This window comes from Onychomys torridus, chromosome 2 (genome assembly GCF_903995425.1).
Source record: "Onychomys torridus chromosome 2, mOncTor1.1, whole genome shotgun sequence".
Taxonomy (NCBI): Eukaryota; Metazoa; Chordata; class Mammalia; order Rodentia; family Cricetidae; genus Onychomys; species Onychomys torridus.
The window spans coordinates 152,276,439-152,294,687 of NC_050444.1; the positions used below are offsets into that span (position 1 = coordinate 152,276,439).

An 18,249-nucleotide genomic window follows, 5' to 3' on the forward strand; every position below is an offset into this window, starting at 1 on the left:
GTCAGCAGCTGTGCTGGGGTGCGATACAGTTGATGGAAGTCAAGGCCCATATGGGACTCTTGGTCTACGCCTAGTCTCTGTTTACCTGTATTCAGCTCGGCAGCCTCCTTTGGACCTTCCTTGGATCTTCTCATTAGCTGAGTACACAGTTGGTACTTCAGCTGGATTTCATTACCAGGCACACACCCCAGGCCCCTTTGTATCTGAAGTCTCATCACCTGCTGCTTCAAAAGATGTCCTTTCTTTGTTGCTCCAACCTGGGCCTGGTTTTGTCAGGTTCCCATGGAGACAGAACCTAATTAGAAAAACTTGTACAGCTGTTGAAATGATGATTGGCCAGGACCAGCCTGGTCAGGGCCCAGCCTCTCAGCATCCACCAGTTGTACCAAAGAAGGCCAAGCAGCTCGGACACCAGGTGGGCTCTCACAGTGCTCTTGCGGCAGGGCTGACATTTTGAAGTCTTCCTGGGAAAGTTCACTACTGCGTGAAAACTTACCTGAGGCTTTGGACCTGCCAGATTCTCTCAAAGCTCTACTGAGCTATTGTTTCCTCTCCAAGACTCATCACAGTCTGATGTAGCCTGATGTCTCATGGGGCTGGTGGAGAATACTTGAACTGAAAGAAAGCTGATCATGGAGCCACTCCATGAAGGGACAGGCACCCGCACACATTCTCCCCCACTGCCCTGAGGGCTGCTGACTCCTCCAAAAAACAAACAAACAAACAAACAAAACAAAAACAAAAACAAAAAACTCAAAAAAACAAACAAACAAAAAAACCAAACCAACCAGAGTGATAGTGTTGCCAAAGACAGACACCACTAGTGTTCACCATTTCCAAAGAGTTGAGCCGTTCTCACATTTTACATCTGGGTCAAACTGCCAGGACGGCTGTCACAGTCAGACATCATTAGGTCTGGCAAAGATCTCTTGGAGCCCTGTGCTGGGGGCATCCAAAGGCCTTGGCTGTATTGGTGGTTTGTACTTTTCCTTGACTTCCTCCCCCAAAAGGAGCTGAACTGGCAGATGAAGGTGGAACTCTGGCACCCTGGACCTTCTGGTCTCTTTGGGAATGAAGGTCATTGCTGTATTCACTGTCTTTATCTTCTACTGTAAGTATAAGCCATCTGAGTGAGTGCTGGGAGGCCATCTTTTTGACTGTGTCCTAGGTGGCATTGAGGGAAGGTAGAGGGAGCCCTCAGGCTCCCTCCAAAGTTCTCCTACCTCTGGTTCTGCTGTCTGATGGGCTGGTCATGCTGTTGGGCCCGCGCACAGAACATTTTGGAATCCAAGGACATTGACCACATACTGGAAAAATGATGTTTGGCAGTGGAGTCAGCACTCATGGTCTGGGAGGCTATCTTCCTTCCCATTCTGGTTTCCTTTGTTTAAAGCTATGTGTACTGCCATACAAGACTCCAGTCAGCTGGAGTAAGTCTTCTGGAGAAGGCATCCTGAGGATGTCTAGTGACTACTTAGTCAAACAGGGTCACTGCTACTGGGGGTTCGGATTGTGCACCTCTGCAAAGTGAGGTATGCAATCTGAAGGGTTTCCTGGGGCCCGTCAGGGGTCTGTCAAAAAAACAAAAAACAAAACAACAACAAAAACCTCAGCTTTCGCTGATAGCCTGCCTGTGTTAGCTGTTTATCCAAAACCAGTTTCCTGCTGTTTTCAGCCACGTTGCAGTGACTCTGGGGTTCTGTAAGTCAGACATATCAAAATTAGGTCTCCCTCTTTTTCCAAGTTGCTAATGAGCTTTGCAGTTTTCAAAATCATGCCAAATGTGTAATCTCGGTGCTTGGGAAGTGGAGGCAGGAGGATTGGGAAATCAGGTCAAGGCATCTAACTCTGCACTGAGGTGGGAGGGAGCTTGAGAAAACCTCCCATCACTCTGACTGTTTTCCTTCTTTGAGTCCGTGTTTTTGCAGTGTTTTTAGCACAAACCACATATATGCCTATAATTTAAAAAATCAAATGCAGGGCTAGGGACATAGCTCAGTGGGTAGAGCACTTGCCTGCCATACACAAAAACCTGGATTCAGTCCCCAACGCTGTATAAAGCCAGGCAAGATGGCACAAGCCTGTATTCAGAGGTGGAGGCAGGAGAGTTGGAAGTTCAGGTCATCCTTGACTACATATGAGTTTGAGGCCAGATTGGGCCACATAGTTTTCATTTGGTCACAAAACAAAACCATAAAATATATAGTAACAAAGGTACAGCCTTCTCTGGGACTAGTACTTTTCTGGACCTAGATACAACTGCTCTGGAGACTCTCTAAGCGGGCTCCCCCCCACCCATGCACGCACTCAAAATACTGTAACAAAACGTGTCTTAATCACTGATCTATTGCTGTGAAGAGACACCATGCCAAGGCAACTCTTGTAAAGGGAAACATTTAACTGGGGGCTTGTTTACAGTTTCAGAGGCTTAGTCCATTATCATCATGGCAGGGAGCATGGCTGCATGCAGGCAGACAGACACAGTGCTGGAGAAATGGCTGAGAGCTACATCTTGATCTGCAGGCAGAGAAAGGGGCTAGGCCTGGTGTGGGCTTTTGAAACCTCACCCTCAGTGACACACTTCATCCAGCAAGGCCACTTAATCCTTCCCTAACAGTTCCACTCCCTGGTGACCATGCATTCAAACATATGAGCCTATAGGGCCATCTTTAATCAAACCACCATAATGTGCTTGTAAAAAGGGTACATGGACTTACGCTAAACGAATGTGGCCTGATTCTTTCTCCATGTGCCTCAATCTCACTATCCAGAGTTCAGCTATTAAAACTGGTACATTCCTAAGACATATGCTTTGATGACCATCCTTATGTGATACATGCGGTACTTTCCAGTGCTCTGATGTTGCAGACCACACTGCCAGCAATCACCCTTATGTATGCATTTCTGTGTATGTCTGTAAGCATTTTATAGAAGTAAAAAGGTATACTGTTGAACTCCTATAATTCCAGCACCTCGAAGGCAGAGAGGAGAGGATCTCCCCAGGTTCAAGGCCAGCCTGGTCTCTACAGGGACTTCCAGGCCAGCCAGGGTTATGTAGGAAGAGAAGACCCTGCCTATTAAAAATAGTAGGAATTTATGGGTCTGTGTGTTTGTGCCATTTTACAGACTGTATCAAAGATGTTTTTCTGATTTCCTAGCCCCGGGTTTTGCTTCTCCTGGGAAACTATAAAAGCCTGATGCTGCCTAGGGGAAGGGCTGACTTTGAGCTTTCCCAGTTAATGCTGATCAGACATGGATGGTGGTGGAGCACCCCTGACAGCTGGGGAGCCTGAGCCTCCTCCTGGTTATCGAGACACTTTCTGGGTGTTGGAGTAACACTGATCCTGTTTTTCTACCCTGTGAAGAAGGCTGACACCTGTACAAGGCTCTACACTCCCCACCTCACTGCAAGCACTCTAGCGAGGCCTGTGGGTCCTCAGGCTCCTCTCCTTTATTGTTTTCTCCTTGGCAGGGACAACCTCCACCCTCAGCAGCTTCTGGCAATTCCAGAGGATGGTCAAACACATCACAGGGCGCAGCGCCTTCTTCTCCTATTACGGATATGGCCGCTACTGTGGGCTTGGGGGCAGAGGAGTCCCTGTGGATGCCACAGACAGGGGATGCGCAGGTTCTGGGCTAGCCCCTTACAGCGTTTGTGTTCAAGTCCAGGTTTCTGGCTGGGAGAGAGGGGGTTAGGAACCTAAAGAAATGATCCCAAAGCAGCATAAGATTGAAAAGGGGTTGCAGGGTGAGTCTTGAGGAAGCCAGAACTGAATCCACCTTTCCCTGTTTGACCTGAGTAACTGCCCAGGGCCCCATATACCTAAGGTCCTGGGTATGGCTTGTGTGCTGACCACCTTGAGACAGGGTCTTAGCTCCTAGCTCATGCTAGCCTCGAACTTACTACATAGTCCAGGTTGGACTTGAACTCTGGATCCTCCTGCCTCTGCCTCCTAAATGTTCAGATTCTAGGCATGTACCACCATGTGCTACTGAAACCCAGAACCCCGTCCCCGCTGGACCGCCATACCACCGAGATACACCCCAGGCCCATCCTGATGTTCTCAGTCAAGGGCCCTAACATTACACAGTTCAACCTGAGATCTTGAAGCCTTTCCCATTCACTTGGCAAAGGTACTCTTCGTTCCCATGCTCCTGTTTTTGTTTGTTTGTTTGTTTGTTTTGTTTTGTTTTTGGATTATGGGTCCAGTAAGACTGCCCAGCCAGCTCCCAGACCTAATTCCATATTTTAGGAGAGAAGCCAAGTGGCCCAGTTCGGAAAAGTTGTCCATCTGGAGGCAGTCACACGGTACGAAGTTGGCTTCCAGGATAGCTCTAAGGATTTGGGGGTGGGTGGTGTGGGCTTCTATAAAAAATGGACGTTACTGTAATCTAGAGGGGGCACAGTGGGGAGACTGGATAGTGTGTGTCTTTTCCCATTTGAAGAAATAAGAAGGGAAATATCCCTGGGCATGTCCTTGCAGCAGGGTCTGCTATATGGAACTTGAGCCCCAGGCTTAGCTGTGAAGACATGGAAGGCCACTGGCACTTGTGAGATGCACAGTATGAGCCCAACACTGAACAGGTGATCTACACATGAGCCTCAACCCTCACAGTAAACACAGAAGGAGCATTCCCATTGTAACCCACCTTAGAGCTGAAGTGGATTCACAGAGAGGATCCCAGACTAAGAGTTGCTCAGCCTTAGCTGGGCATTGGTGGCTCACACCTTCAATCCCAGCACTCAGAAAGAAGACAGAGGCAAATGGATCTCTGTGAGTTCCAGGACAGCCTGGTCTACAAAGGGAGTTCCAGGACAGCCAAGGCTACACAGAGAAACCCTGTCTCAAAACAACAACAGAAAAAAAAACCCAAACAAATAACAACAACAACAACAAAGAGTTGCTCAGCCACCATCACCCCCAGGCAAAGCAGCAGAGCCTGGCCTGGAACACAGATCAGCTCATTTCTGAATCCACCTGTCTACACCCACCTGTGCTTTGCCTGCTGGAGTCCAAAGTTAGATCCCAAACCACACACCATTAGCCCAGGGCTACAAAGGGCCAAGAGCCCATGTACACATGGAAACATTCAGTAAAGGACAGGTGCATCAGTAACTCACCTCCCCAGCTCCAGGGCCTTCAGGCCCAGGGAAGCCAGGGAAGCTGGAAGTCCCTTCCAGCTCACAGCCAGTGTCTTCTCACTGACTCCCCGGGGACAGCCACACACAGGGGCAGCCCCTCCTCACCTCACCTTCCTCTCCCCAACCCCAGGTGCTGCTGGGCTCATGACTGCTGTTACCACAGTCTGAAGGAGGATGGCTGCCAGCCAGTCTTGAATGGCTACCAGTTTAGCATTGTCAACGGGACTGTGGCTTGTGAGTAGCCTTCCCTGTAGGGAGACTGCGTATCCTGGGCTGAGTCCTCATTAACCCACTGATGGTTTTAGGGAAGGAGACTTTCCCAAGTGCTTTGAGACCAAGGAAGGGGCAAGTCTAAGAGTCAGAGCTTCTTGGAGAGAGTCTGCAGTTTCGCCTGCTCTCTTCTGCCCACCACTGAACCTCAGCTCTAACCGGGGAGCCAGAGCCCGCCCTACATTATGGGCCAGTAAAGAGTTGTTGGCTGTGGAGTCCATTGACTTTGCAGTTTCCCTAGGCAGCGCTGGCTGTTGAGAGCATTCCTCCCTACCACTACCACCCCCCCCCCCCCACCCCGTTTTCAGATGTGTGTGCTGTGCATGTGTGTATGTTTTTGTCCGTGTGTTGGCACACTTGGAGATGGGCACACGAAGGTGGAGGTTTGAGGTTGATGTTAGGGACTGTCCTCTGTCACTCTTGGACCTTATTCATTGAGGCAGAGTGTCTCAGGCAAACCCTCAGCTGGCTGATGGGGCTATCTTACTGTGGGGGTCCTGTCTCTGCCTCCAGGGGCTGGGATCACAGGCAGGCCACCAGACCTACCCCGCATTTGGTTTCTGGGTGTCTGAACTCTGGTCCTCCCAAGTGCATTAACCACAGTATTATCACTCCAGCACCACCCCTTTTTTGTCACGTGTTAACAAGGCTTTTTGGCTGTCTTGCCGTTGAACAAACATTTGCTAAGGGCGACTGCGTGTTGTGCACTGTGACCAATGTGGATAGGGACAGAAAGGTGACTAAGAGTGGGACACTGTGCAGAAGGGAAGAGGGAGAGATTGAGTGGGGAAGTACGCAGAATGTCCTCTCAAAAGGAATATGTCCTGGAGCTAAGGGTGTGGGCATGTGGAGCGCAAGTCTAGCCTAAAGAGCGTGAGGGCTGTGGGCATGAACCTTTGTCCAGCCATGCAATTCCAGCCCAGTAGGTGGTTTCTTGCTCCTCACATGCCGTAGCTGAACTCCCGCCAAGCCTTAGGGCATCGTGAGCCACTTCCTCCCGGGTATATCACAGCTGTGTTTCTGGGCAGCCATCTGCCTCCTCCAAGGTCAGAGAACTATCAGTTGCCCCTCTACTCATCTCCCAGGATGGAGGACTTAGGACTCCACACTGGGAGTCATGTACCACAGCACTCCATCCCGAGCACAAGACACAGGAAACCCCAGAGTCAGGACTGAGTTTTCTCCCTGGCATCCACTGTGAGATTGGAAATGTGGCTGGCTGGTGGCTCAGACTCCCGCAATAGAAGATTGCCTTCAGTTCAGCCTTGCATGGCTGGCAGAGGGACCTCGCACATCAAGAGAACGTTTGCCACTGAGGCCTAAGGCCAACCAACCTTCTGCCCTTCCTTCATTCGATGGCTGCCCAGAAAAGCAAGAGTAGGCCTGGAAACTGTACCTCCGAGTCCAGAACTCCAGGAGATGGGAAGAGTGAAGGAAGGTGTTTTGAGACAGGCTGAGGCCACAGAAGATGACGTGCCCTCTGATCGGTACTTGTTAGCTCTTGGCAGGAGACAGAGGCAGGACCTGGGAGCTAGTGTCCATGGATGAGCTTCCTCACATACAGCCATGAGCTCTGGAGGAAGAGGAGACTTCCACAATTACCTGGCACATCAGTGTCACCCTCCAAGGAGCCCAGAACTGTATGGCCTGGGTTCTGGTGTGGAGCCTGCTGCTGATGTGGGCCGACACACAGACACATCCACCCATGCACCCTTTATTGGCTGAGCACCTACTGTCACTGTGGTCCCAAAGCCAGACCCAGAGTAAGGCCGTCCCAGTGCCTGCTCTCCAAAGATCAGTAGCTTAAGAGATCTCCAGAGCACAAAACATGTTGGAGACTATCCCAGCCAACCCCTCATTGATGCTCTGGGAAGGCCGAGGCACTCAGAGGGGAGGGGCTTGATCCAGGTGAGTGACAGGCAAGACTGGGACTTGCATGCTGAGCCTTTCCAGGAAGTCCACTCCAGAACTTCCTGCCTGGCTTGAGCTGTCTGGGCCTCAGTCTTCTCACTCATCAAACAGCTTAATGAGCAGCAGCTCCAGCGGTGTGCAGCTGACTGTGGCTGCTCTGTGCATCTCACCTTGGCTCACCAGGGAAGACCTCTGGCGCTAGGCACTCTTCTCCCCATTATTGCTTAGTACATCAAGGCTCAGAGAGGTCAAGTGGATGTCCAAGGTCACACAGCCAGAGACTAAGGGAAAGGCATCTACTTGATGGGAGGGTTATTCCCCAAATACAAGGCTCATGGCCTCTAACAGCTGATGAGATGCTCTGCCCTAGCTGGAGGAGCGCAGTGAATGGACCTTGGTCTAACTGAATACCCCAGATCTTTTCATTTGTTCCTGGCAAAGGGCCTCAGCTTTCCAGTCCAGCCTCACCGTCCCAGCCCAGCCTCAGTCTCCTCATCCGTGGAAAGGGTGAAATCACTCACCCTGCACAAGGTTGCTGGGTGATGGGCAAGAGTGACCCCTCTTGTGACCCCCCTGGAGGGGCTGCCCCCACTGCAGGTGATTAGTTAGTGCCTGCCACTTGGATGTGGGAATTTCTGGTTTGGCCTGGATTGGCTTTTTACTTTGTTGGAGAACACTGGGACTGTTTTTAATTTTTAAAATTTTATGTGTGTAAGTGTTTTGGCTGCATGTATGTCCGTTCATCATGTGCATGCAGTGCCAGAAGAAGCCAGAAGAGGGCATCAGATGTGGAGGTACAGACAGTTGTGAGTACTGGGAATTGAACCCAGGTCCTCTGGAAAAGCAGCGGGTACTCATAACCACCAAGTCATCTCTCCAGTCCATCCTCCCCTGGTCTTAATTATAGTTCCTTTGCAGTCTGCCCTGTCTAGCACCCTCTGAGGCTAACGTCGTTACTGTGACCCCTATGGAATTAAGCCTCTTCTGTGTGTGGGGGGTGAGGGGGCACACTGCAGTTTAAAGAGCTGTGCTGGAAGAGTTAATGCCTCCAGCGGTTCTAAAATCCGGTCCCCAAGCCTGGTCCCAGGTTGCCTAGCAACCAGTGTGGGACAGGCTTTGGGGAGGCTGTGATAGGTTAGTGGGGGTTGGGGGCAGAGGGAGGAGCTTGGTGTCCACAGCTTGAAATGCCACCCAAATACCAGTACTCAACAAAGCTCAAGGGCCAGTTTTCTGGAAGGGGACAGCTTCCCTAGCATGGCTGGCCAGGTGGTTGCCCCTCCTCTAAGGAGGTTTATAGAAGCTGTCACAAGGGACTTGAAGATCAGCGCAGTGACAATTCTGCCCGCACATGCATAGGGTGAAGCCTGGCTGTGGGGAGAGATTGGCTCCAGCTGCTGCACTGTGTCACCTGTTGTCACCTGGCTGCAGGCCTTTGGCTCCTCCCTCCCCCTGGAGATGGGGAGGCAGAAGTGGTAACTTCCGGAAGTTTAGTTTGCAAAGACCTTTCTCATTACTGGAGCGTTCCTCACACCAGCTTCTGCCTGCTGCACACCCCTTTTCTCTCCCAGCATTCATGGCACCCTGACATTTCCTGTACCTTCTTTGTCTACTTGTGCGGCGGCCCCCAACTTCCAGCTAGAGTGCAAGTTCCCTGAGAGCTGTGGGTGTGCTCAGTGCTTTACCGATGCTCTTGACGAAATACCCAGTGTCGCCTACGTAAAGGAAGAAAGGTTTAACTGGACTCCCAGGTTCTGGGAGTTCAGCCGTTGTTGGCCACGTGCCTCTGAGCAGAAGTGATGGCAGAGTACTGTGGTGTGTGGCAGAGGAGGTTCTTAACCTCATGACAGACAACAGGAGACATACAGAGGACAACCCACAGGCCCCAAAGACTTGCTGACAGTGACCTCTTTCTTTCAACTAGAACACCTCCCCGCCACCCCCAAGCTGAAAGTTCCATCACTTTCCAAAATGGTACTGTCAGCCAAGGACCCAAACCTTCAATGCACAGGCATATGTATGGATAGATAGATAGATAGATAGATAGATAGATAGATAGATAGAGATAGAGATATAGAGATACACACACACACACACACACACACACACACACACACACACACACACACACACGGTACATAGCACTGTGCCTTTGCCCCCAAGCCTCATGCACATCTTATGTTGCAAAATGCATTTAGCCCTCATCTCCAAGATTCCTCAAGCTTGTTTTCTGTATTATTCAGGTTTTTCCATTGGTGTGACCCAAGAGAACAATTTAAAAGTCATCAAGGATTGATTTTTTTTGCTCAGTTTCACAGATCTGAGTCCATTGTCCTTGGTTTTGTGGACCAGTGAAGTGGATCATGATGGTGGTGAGAACATGTATTAGAGACTACTCATCTTAGGGCAGATAGGACACCATGAAGAAGGGCCAGGACCAAATGCAGCCTTCAAAATCACCCTCCAGTGACCTACCTCCTCCAGTGAGGCCCTACCTCCTAAAGTTTCCACTTTTCCCCAAATAATACCACCTTCTGGGGACCAGGTATTTAATGCATGAGTCTGTGGGGAATACCTCACATTCAAACAACAAGGAGTAAGCCTGTCTTGTTCCGGGAAACTCATTCTCAGGGTCCATATGGAATGGTACATACTCTTGGAACAGTGCAATCTGGAGGTGTGCTTGCTAATGTCTTTACCCCAGTTTCTAGACCAAGGCAAGTCATGTGCTAGGAGTTTAATATCTGTTTGTTTAAGGAGTGGATGAATGGAAAATCTCATTAAATAGGCAATTCTGGCATATTGATCTCATTTAAAAGCCGAGGAGATGGGCTTTGGGAGGGGAAGCAGCTTGCCTAAGATAAAGTGTGTTAGTTGCAGACTTGGGTCTAGAACTTGGCTTCCAGGGTCCCAGAATGGGCACCTTTCTGTGTCCACGTAAGTGCAGTTGCTAGAGGCTCCAGCAAATGGTGATGGAGCTTTGACCAATGCTAAGGCTGGAAATCAACAATAAGCAAGACCCAGGCTCTGACTTGAAGGAGCTTACACTCCAGTAAGGGAGAGCCCATGAGAGCGGCAGGTAGAGCCACAAACAGTGACAGACGGAGTCAGGTGGGGATGAGTCCTTCGCAGCTGCTCCAACAGACTAGGGGTGCTGGGGCCCAAGGAGGGCAAAATAACTACTTTAAGTAGTTGTGGAAGGACGGCCTTGTAAAGGAGGTCCAAGACCTCAGGGCCAGCATGGAAGGAGTGTGGAGCCTAGGCAAGGAGTAGGTATATGCTTGGGTGTCTGCCCAGGCAGTTCAGGAGGCTTGCCTGCTTCAGTAGCACATGACCTGGAGCATGGCCAGAGGGACAGGGACCGCACTGCTTAGAGATGGAGGAGGAAGGAGGCTCACTGTTTAGAATGCTGATTCTGGAGCCCTTGGGGAAATAACCATCACTTGAGCCGGGATGGCGGCAGAAGGGATGAGAGGTGTGAGGTGCTGAGTTGGCTTTGGATATTGAGGTGCCAGGACCTACAGGTGGATTAGATGAGTTGAGGGAGAGGGAGGCTGAATGGCAGCTCCTGGCCTCAGCAGCCATAGGTCATGGCGCCAAGCACTGAGCTGTGAAAACGGAAGTACAGTGGACCATGAAGACACAGCAGGGGGTGATATGAATTGTGTGGAGTGTAAGATGTGCTGTAGTTCGGATATGTTTTAAGTGTGTTCCCAAAGGGTTTGTATCTGGGAAGATGGCTTACCCAGGTAGTAATAAGTGGGGGACCAGGACTGGGAAGATGGCTCAGCTGATGAATCCCCTGCTGTACAGAGCTGAGTTCTAATCTCCAGAACCCGTGTGGAATCTAGAGCGTGGTACACACATCTATAACCCCAGCACTGGGCACAAGGGATTGGAGACAAGGAGGCCCCTGAAGCCCAATCACAGCCATCCCAGCTAATTGGACAGTTCTAGGTTCAGTGGGAGATCCAGTGGGTCGAGGAGGTGACTCGGTAGTTAAAAGATGCCATCATGCAAACGTGAGGGCCAAGTCATGGCACCAAATGATGGCTTTTAGCGGCGCTCGTACCCTGCGAGGAAAAGTCACAAAACACGACAGATCCACTAACAAGAGTTTTATTAAGATGAGGAGAAAGGGATAGATGTGATCAAGCCTGCTGGAAGGACACGTGTGTGAAGGGAGCAGGGGAACATAGGGGCCTGTCTTTTAAGGGCCAGCTGCACCTGCACACACAGGCCCACGTGGCTATTCCACACATGCACATAGATCACGTGGTTGCGCCACACACTTTACACAACCACGCAGCCATGCAGCCACAGGGTCATGGGTCACAAAGGACATATAACCCGGAAATGACTAGGTGGAAATGACTAAGTGCTCTACCAGGCATGCACAACTAGGTGGGCATGGCGGCCTTCCTGTGACTCTAGAACTTGGAAGCCACAGATGGGGGATTCACAGAGCAAGCTGACTGACACAACTAAAACTAATCTATATGGCTGTCTTAGTTAGGCTGTCTATGCTGTGAAGAGACACCGTGACCACGGCAACTCTTAGAAAGGAAAACATTTCACGGAGGTGGCAGTTTACATTTTCAGAGATTTAGTCCATTATCGTTGTTGTGAGACATGACGGCATGCAGGCAGACATGGTGCTGGAGAAGGAGCCGAGAGTCCTACATCGTGACTTGCAGGCAACAGGAAATGGTCTCACTTACTGGGTGTGGCTTGAGGGTTTATGAGACCTCAAAGCCCACCTCCACAATGACACACTTCCTTCAACAGGCCACGCCTCCTAATAGTGCCACTTTGTTTTGGGCGCCATTTTCTTTCAGACCACCACAATTGGTGAGCACTGGGTCCAGTGGTGAGCACTGAGTGAGAGCCCCTGTCTCCATGAATAAGGTGGAAAATAACTAAGGAAGACTCCCACCATCAATCTTGAGTCTCTGCACACATACACACTCATGTATGTGCACCCATACATGTTCATGTGCTCACACATATATAAATACAAAATGTGTGCACACCACATACACATATACACAAACAATAGTTAAAAGAATAAGGTTGAGAAGAATCAAGGAAGATACCCAGGATTGGTCTCTGGCCTCCACATGCATGCACATACACACATATCCATGAATCGGTATGCACATGTGCACATACCACCCACGAACACATATAGACACCATACATACAAATACTCAAGACGTAATGGGGCCTTTAAGAGGTGGGGCCTGGAGGTTGTTAGAACACTGTGGGTGCTATCCTCAGAAGAAGCTAATGTAGTTCTCCAGGGACACAGGTTCATTCCCACTGTAGGAACTTTTTCTATATCAGCAAGCAAGACTGGCCCTTCCCCAGTCTTTCTGGCTTCCTGTTGTCCCATGTGACCCCTCTCTCTCACATGCACACTCACCACGATGCTGTATGTCATGCTGAGATGTGCCTAAGGGAGCCCTGCCAGAGCCAGCACCATCCTGTCTGGACTTGTAGCTCCCTAAATTGTGAATGAAATAAGCCACTTTTTTTTTTTTTTTTTTTTTGCAAATTACACAACTCTATGCGTTTCAACAGAAAATGGACTAATACAAGACATGTAGCAGCAAACAGATACTTGTGTTGCAGTCTAGAGCTCAAGGGAGAGGTCTGGGCTGGAGCAGGGAACCCAGGAGTCCTGAAACTGAGCAAGAGCTCTGTGAAACCCAACTCACAACTGAGGAATGCTGCCAAAGTGACCATTCTTGGTGGAAAAATGACTGTCCAAGACCAGTGCTGCAGATCTAGGGACTGGGAGAGCCATGAGAAGTGGATTTGCACTTCAGGGGAAGGATTTCATCCACAGTAGAAAGGATTCAAAGAGAGCTGGGGTGTTGCTCACTTGGTACAGTCTTGCCTAGCATGCATGAAGCCCTGGGCTCAGTCCCATCATTCATAGACAGCATCGTGGTCCATGACTGTCATCTCAGCACCTGGAAGATGGATCCAGGAGGATTAGGAGTCCAGTATCATCTTTGAGCGACCTCAGGAGTGATTTAAGGCCAGACTGGGCTACATAAGTCTATGTCTCAAGGAAGAAAACATATAAGTAGTTGGAGAGATGGCTCAGCGGTTAAGAACACTTGCTGCTCTGGTAGAGGACCTGAGGTCAGTTCTCCTGCAGCCACGTGGCAGCCGTAACCACCAGTAACTCTAGTTCCAGGAGATCTGATGTCCTCTTCAAACCACTGTGTGCATCAGGCATACACATGGTGCACATACCTATATGCAGACAAAAATACTTGTACACAGTCCGAGAAGAAGGAAGCATCTAGAAAGTTGAGTAGTGAGGAAAAAGAGGAGCAAGACATAAACAGAAGGTAGAAAGAAGGGGGGAGGGGAAGGTGGAGGAGGACAGGGGGATAACAGGTCAGATTTCCTGGGAGGCAGCACCAGGTCCCAGGGAAGAGTGGTCCACTAGAGCAGGGCCTGCATTCAGACAGTGCACACTCTCTGTGGCCTTGGCCACAGCTGCTGTTTTGGGGACATGGAGACTTGCTGTGGACAGACAGGAAGAGGTGCATGTATGGGGGTGAGCTGGGGAAGAGCCCCAAGGGGGCTGGGACTTGATGGCTCTGGGCAGACCTTCACAGATGGAGAAGGAGGTGTGAGAGGGCCAAAGGGTGCAGGCGTGAGGAAGAGTTCGGGGTGGCATGAATGCCCTTGGCACCTTCCAGAGGGTGTGTGGTGACGGGCGGCTGAGGCGTGGGGTGGTGTCTGCCCTGAGAAATCAAGTCTCCAGACGGGCATGGGTGGACAGCTCCAGTGGGAATGTGGCCTTCGGAGAGGGAAGGCAGCAGAGAAACAGCCTGTACTGGTCCAGCAGACAGGGGCTGGCTTCGTTGTATTTGTAGAACCAAGGATGCCCCTGCTGGAGCAGTAGACCCAAGCACACACTCCATCTGTGACCAGCATCTCAGCAGGGGCCTTACTGTGGTCAGCATCATTTGGTCCAGGGAGACATTCACGTCTACTAACCAGGTGCAGAACACAAGCCTCCTTCCTTACGCAGAGAGCAGCCTGGGGTGGAGTTCCATAGAAACTGGTGCTTTCAATGACCCAGGATGCACTCATGCATGCACATGTGTATGCACACACACAAAGCATTAGGCCTGTGACTACTCATCAAAAGGCCCCAATCTGCTTGCCCTTCAGCTCAAGGGTAGACACCACATCCCAAAGTCCTCTAGGGTTCATTTGCTATTCGGCAGCAGTACCCTGAGGAGCTCCTGTAGACCCACATCTGCTCTGCAATGGGGATCTCTGTGATACATCAGAGTCTCAGCTTCATGGGTCCTTACTCTGGGGCAGAGGAGGGCACACCAAGTCAGTATGCAAATGAAACCAGCCAGGGGACCTGAGAGGGAGTGGCTGGGAAGAGCTTTAGACCAGGGGGCTTGGGTAAGCCTGTCTGAAGAACTTGGATTCCATCAAGACCCAAATGGCCTATGGGAGCTGACCACTGGAAGAGACCAGAGAACAGCATGTGCAAAGGTCCTGGGACAGGCAGAATGTGATACCTGCACTCACAGAGGCCCCTGTGTTTGGAGCAGCCTGGGGGAGGGAGGGTGGCAGTTCCATGGGGAAAGGGAGGCTGGGGTAGTCAAGCTTTGGCAGGGGGCTGAAGACTGCCACAGGGGGATGGTCACCTCTTCCACAGAGCCTGGGAGACCACAGTGTGGCTTTAAACAGGAGAGTGAGTGTGATCCAGGTGACATTTGGAGACTACCTGTTTGTTTCCTCCCACTAAGGAAGAAGAACAGGAGGTGACAGAGTGTGGAGAGGGACAGGGATGTGGGTAGTGGCAGGGATAATGGACAGAGGGCAGAGCATGAAGGTTTAAACACGGGGACATCCATGGGACTTACCAGCAGATGGGAAACAGGAAGTGAAAGACAGGGAGGGCTCCTGGAGAGCTGCCGGGGTCAGAAGGTGTCATTCCTAAGGGTGGAGAGGCGACAGGCTCAGTGGCCATGGCAATACATATGTGTAGGGTAGCTTTGAACATCTGCAGTTGGAGATGTTCCTGACAGCACTTGAGATGTCAAGGCGGTGTCTAGAACTGGGAGATGGGCCTGAGGCCCCAGAGGGTGGGGAGTGGGGAGGGATGAGTCCCGCCTGTTGCCTTGGCCCATGAGCTCCCTGGGTGCAGTAACTCATCGCCCCCCCCAACATGCAGGCTCTCCTCCGCACTCCATTTACCTCCTAGGCATCTGTCTGCTGTGCTGTGGTAGGATATGTGAGCGTGACTGGGGAATGGCAGTGAATAGAGAGAGTATTCCCACTTTTTGCCCTCTGCCCTGGACACCTGCAGCTCCTCCTATGCCCCCAGTCCTTCCCCCCACTTCAGAACCCAGCTTTGGAGTGGGCAGTGAGCCCCCAGTGACTCTGCGTGTTTCTGCAGGTGCGTGCTCCCTGGGTGGCAGCTGCCTCTGTGGGCAGAAGGCCTGTGCGTGTGACAAGCAGTCTGTGTTCTGCTTCAGGGAGCACCTGGGCACCTATGAGAAGGCCTTCAAGCAGACCTTCCTCAGCAGGCCCCAGTGTGGCAGACACAAACTCCAGTGCTAAGGAAGCCGCCATCCCTCTGTCGCGTTGTGACCCCTCTGGAAAGCTGTCTCTGACCAGGCTCTTGCAGCTCGGCACTACTGTCTAGGGAGGAGTGTCTTCTCACTCAGCACTGGGGGCCGGAAGTAAGAAATGGAAAATTCCTGCTCTAGAACAGACCATGGGTGTCTGGCAGTTCAGTGGCCTATTCCAACCCAAGTAAGTGCTAGCAATCAAGAAACAAGGGAGCAGGGGTGGGGGCACCCTCTAATTCCAGCATTTGGGAGGTAGAGGCAGGAGAGGCAGAAATTCAGGGACAGCCTCTACTACGTGGTAAGTTTAAGGCTAACCTGGGCTACCTGAGACCCAAACTCTTTTCCCAGGAAGGGGGAAAAACCCAAGATCTAACCTAAACTCTCCTTTACCCCCAACCTAAGTCAGGACACAATTCTGACTGGAGAACCGAGTCTTCCACCCAGATCTGTCTGGGAACAAAGTAGGTATCTTAGAAAATACAGCCCCAAGAGCCTCACCTGGAGTCTGGTCCTTGTTTATCCAGGTCTGCCATCTGTAAACCCTCTGGCAGGACGCAGGCTGGTCTGGTGACTCATAAAACCAGGTGCCATTACAAAGAAGCTGTTCGTTACTGCCACAGGATGTCACGGCAAAGATGACATGAAGAAATGGGGAGATGATGGGGGATAGTGGATCCAAGGCACCCTAAATCTCCACCCCCACTTAGAAGCCTCTGGTCCTATAAGTCTTAAATCTAGTAAACAGGGAAGGTCTAATTGAGGTGGAGTCAGTTTTGTGGTGCCAGATTGGAATAGTGGAGCTCAGACACAGCTGGTGGCACTTGCTTTTTGTGTCCTAGCATTCAGCACATCTGCCAAGGGAAGAGTCTCCTTTTCATCCCTTAAATCTGGGACTCTGCTGGTAATGCAGACAAAGCAAAGGTCTGAAGTGCAGACGTCGGCCTCTGGGGTCCAGGGCCGGTCTACTGTGAAGACACCTGCATCCACCAGGAGGAAGCCCGGGCTCAGCCTCCTCGATGATGAGCGCTTGCTGGGTCAGCATCAGCAACAGCAAATCTGGGCTCAGCAGAGACTTCACAAGCATTGAGGAGCACAGCCGAACCCAAGCTGAACTCATACACACAGAACCATGAATCTCATACAGGAAGCTACATTGTCATGATGCTTTGGTGTGGCTGGTTCCACTGCACTGCCTCGCTGACGATGCTGGTCTTTATTCGCCAACACTACCAGGTTCTCAGCACTTGGGCCAGACTTGGAGGCCATGGGAATGTAGTTGTCCCCATACCCTCCCCAGTGGGTATTGGGGAGATGACTAGATTTGGGTAGTGACAGTACACAGGGCTGCCTTTGCTTAGCAGGTCACCCAACATGTGTGCATTGAGCCCACACTGTGTGCCATGTGCAGGTGATGAGCAGCAGGGAAACACACACAGACTCAAGTCTAAGTTTTGAGTTCCAAGGAGAATGCTGAGAGTTGTGGCAGCTTCCACCAAACCTGGATTGAGAAAGCAGAGCACATGAAGATAGAAGGCTCCGTTCAGAGCCAGGGCCCCTGAGGACTTCCTGGTTCAACCTTTCTCCCCCAACCTGCCATGTACTACAGAAAGCAGATGTGTGTGGGCCCAGGAACCTTTGGCCCAGGAGCGTTGGGGTAGAGGGGCAGGAATCTTTGGTCCAGGAGCGTTGGGATTGGGCTCAGGCATGATACCAGTGTGGCTAGGCTAAGCCAGCAGCATGTCACCTTCTGAGAGGTCCTGTCATATCAGAGACTGGTTCTAACCTGGGAAGATGTCTGAATGAAGGTTGAGGTGGAAGAAGGGCCAGGATGATGTTCAGCATGCCTCCATGACTAGGTTGCTTTGCCTCTGGGGCCAGCTTCTGTATGGAAGTGGATGGGATAAGTTATGGATGGTGCATGAGTCCCAGTCAGTGCCCAAAATCAAAGCAGGCACACTGCCTTCTCTTAGAAGGCGGTCATTCATCTGCACTGGGGACTGATTTTACGCCAGTCATTCATCCGCATTGGGGACTGACCTTATTCCAGGCCTGTGATGAAGGTTGAGAAGTAGAAATTCTACTCCAAGGAGCTGTCAGACAGGGGGAGGAAGGACACAAGGACCAGATAGCTTGAGGTGTCTGCTTGGGGAGCAATGACCACTGTCTGGGAAGAAGGCTTCTTCAAGGAACCAGGTGGGCTGACATCTTGTCTGAGACCCTAAAAAAGAGAGTTGAGATGGCCAAGTGTGGTGTGTAGACTCCCCTTCCCCTACCAAGTGTGGTGTGTAGACTCCCCCTACCAAG

At 51.0% G+C, this 18,249-nt stretch overlaps 1 protein-coding gene across 1 annotated transcript; it reads left to right on the top strand.

Annotated features, from left to right (window-relative positions):
• The first annotated feature begins 1,053 nt into the window (after positions 1-1,053).
• Positions 1,054-15,934, top strand: Pla2g2c (phospholipase A2 group IIC). Its single transcript, XM_036177174.1, has 4 exons — positions 1,054-1,111; positions 3,473-3,614; positions 5,271-5,377; positions 15,771-15,934. The coding sequence occupies exons 1-4, from the start codon at positions 1,072-1,074 to the stop codon at positions 15,932-15,934; spliced, it is 453 nt and encodes a 150-aa protein (XP_036033067.1). The 5' UTR covers positions 1,054-1,071.
• Positions 15,935-18,249: the final 2,315 nt, after the last annotated feature.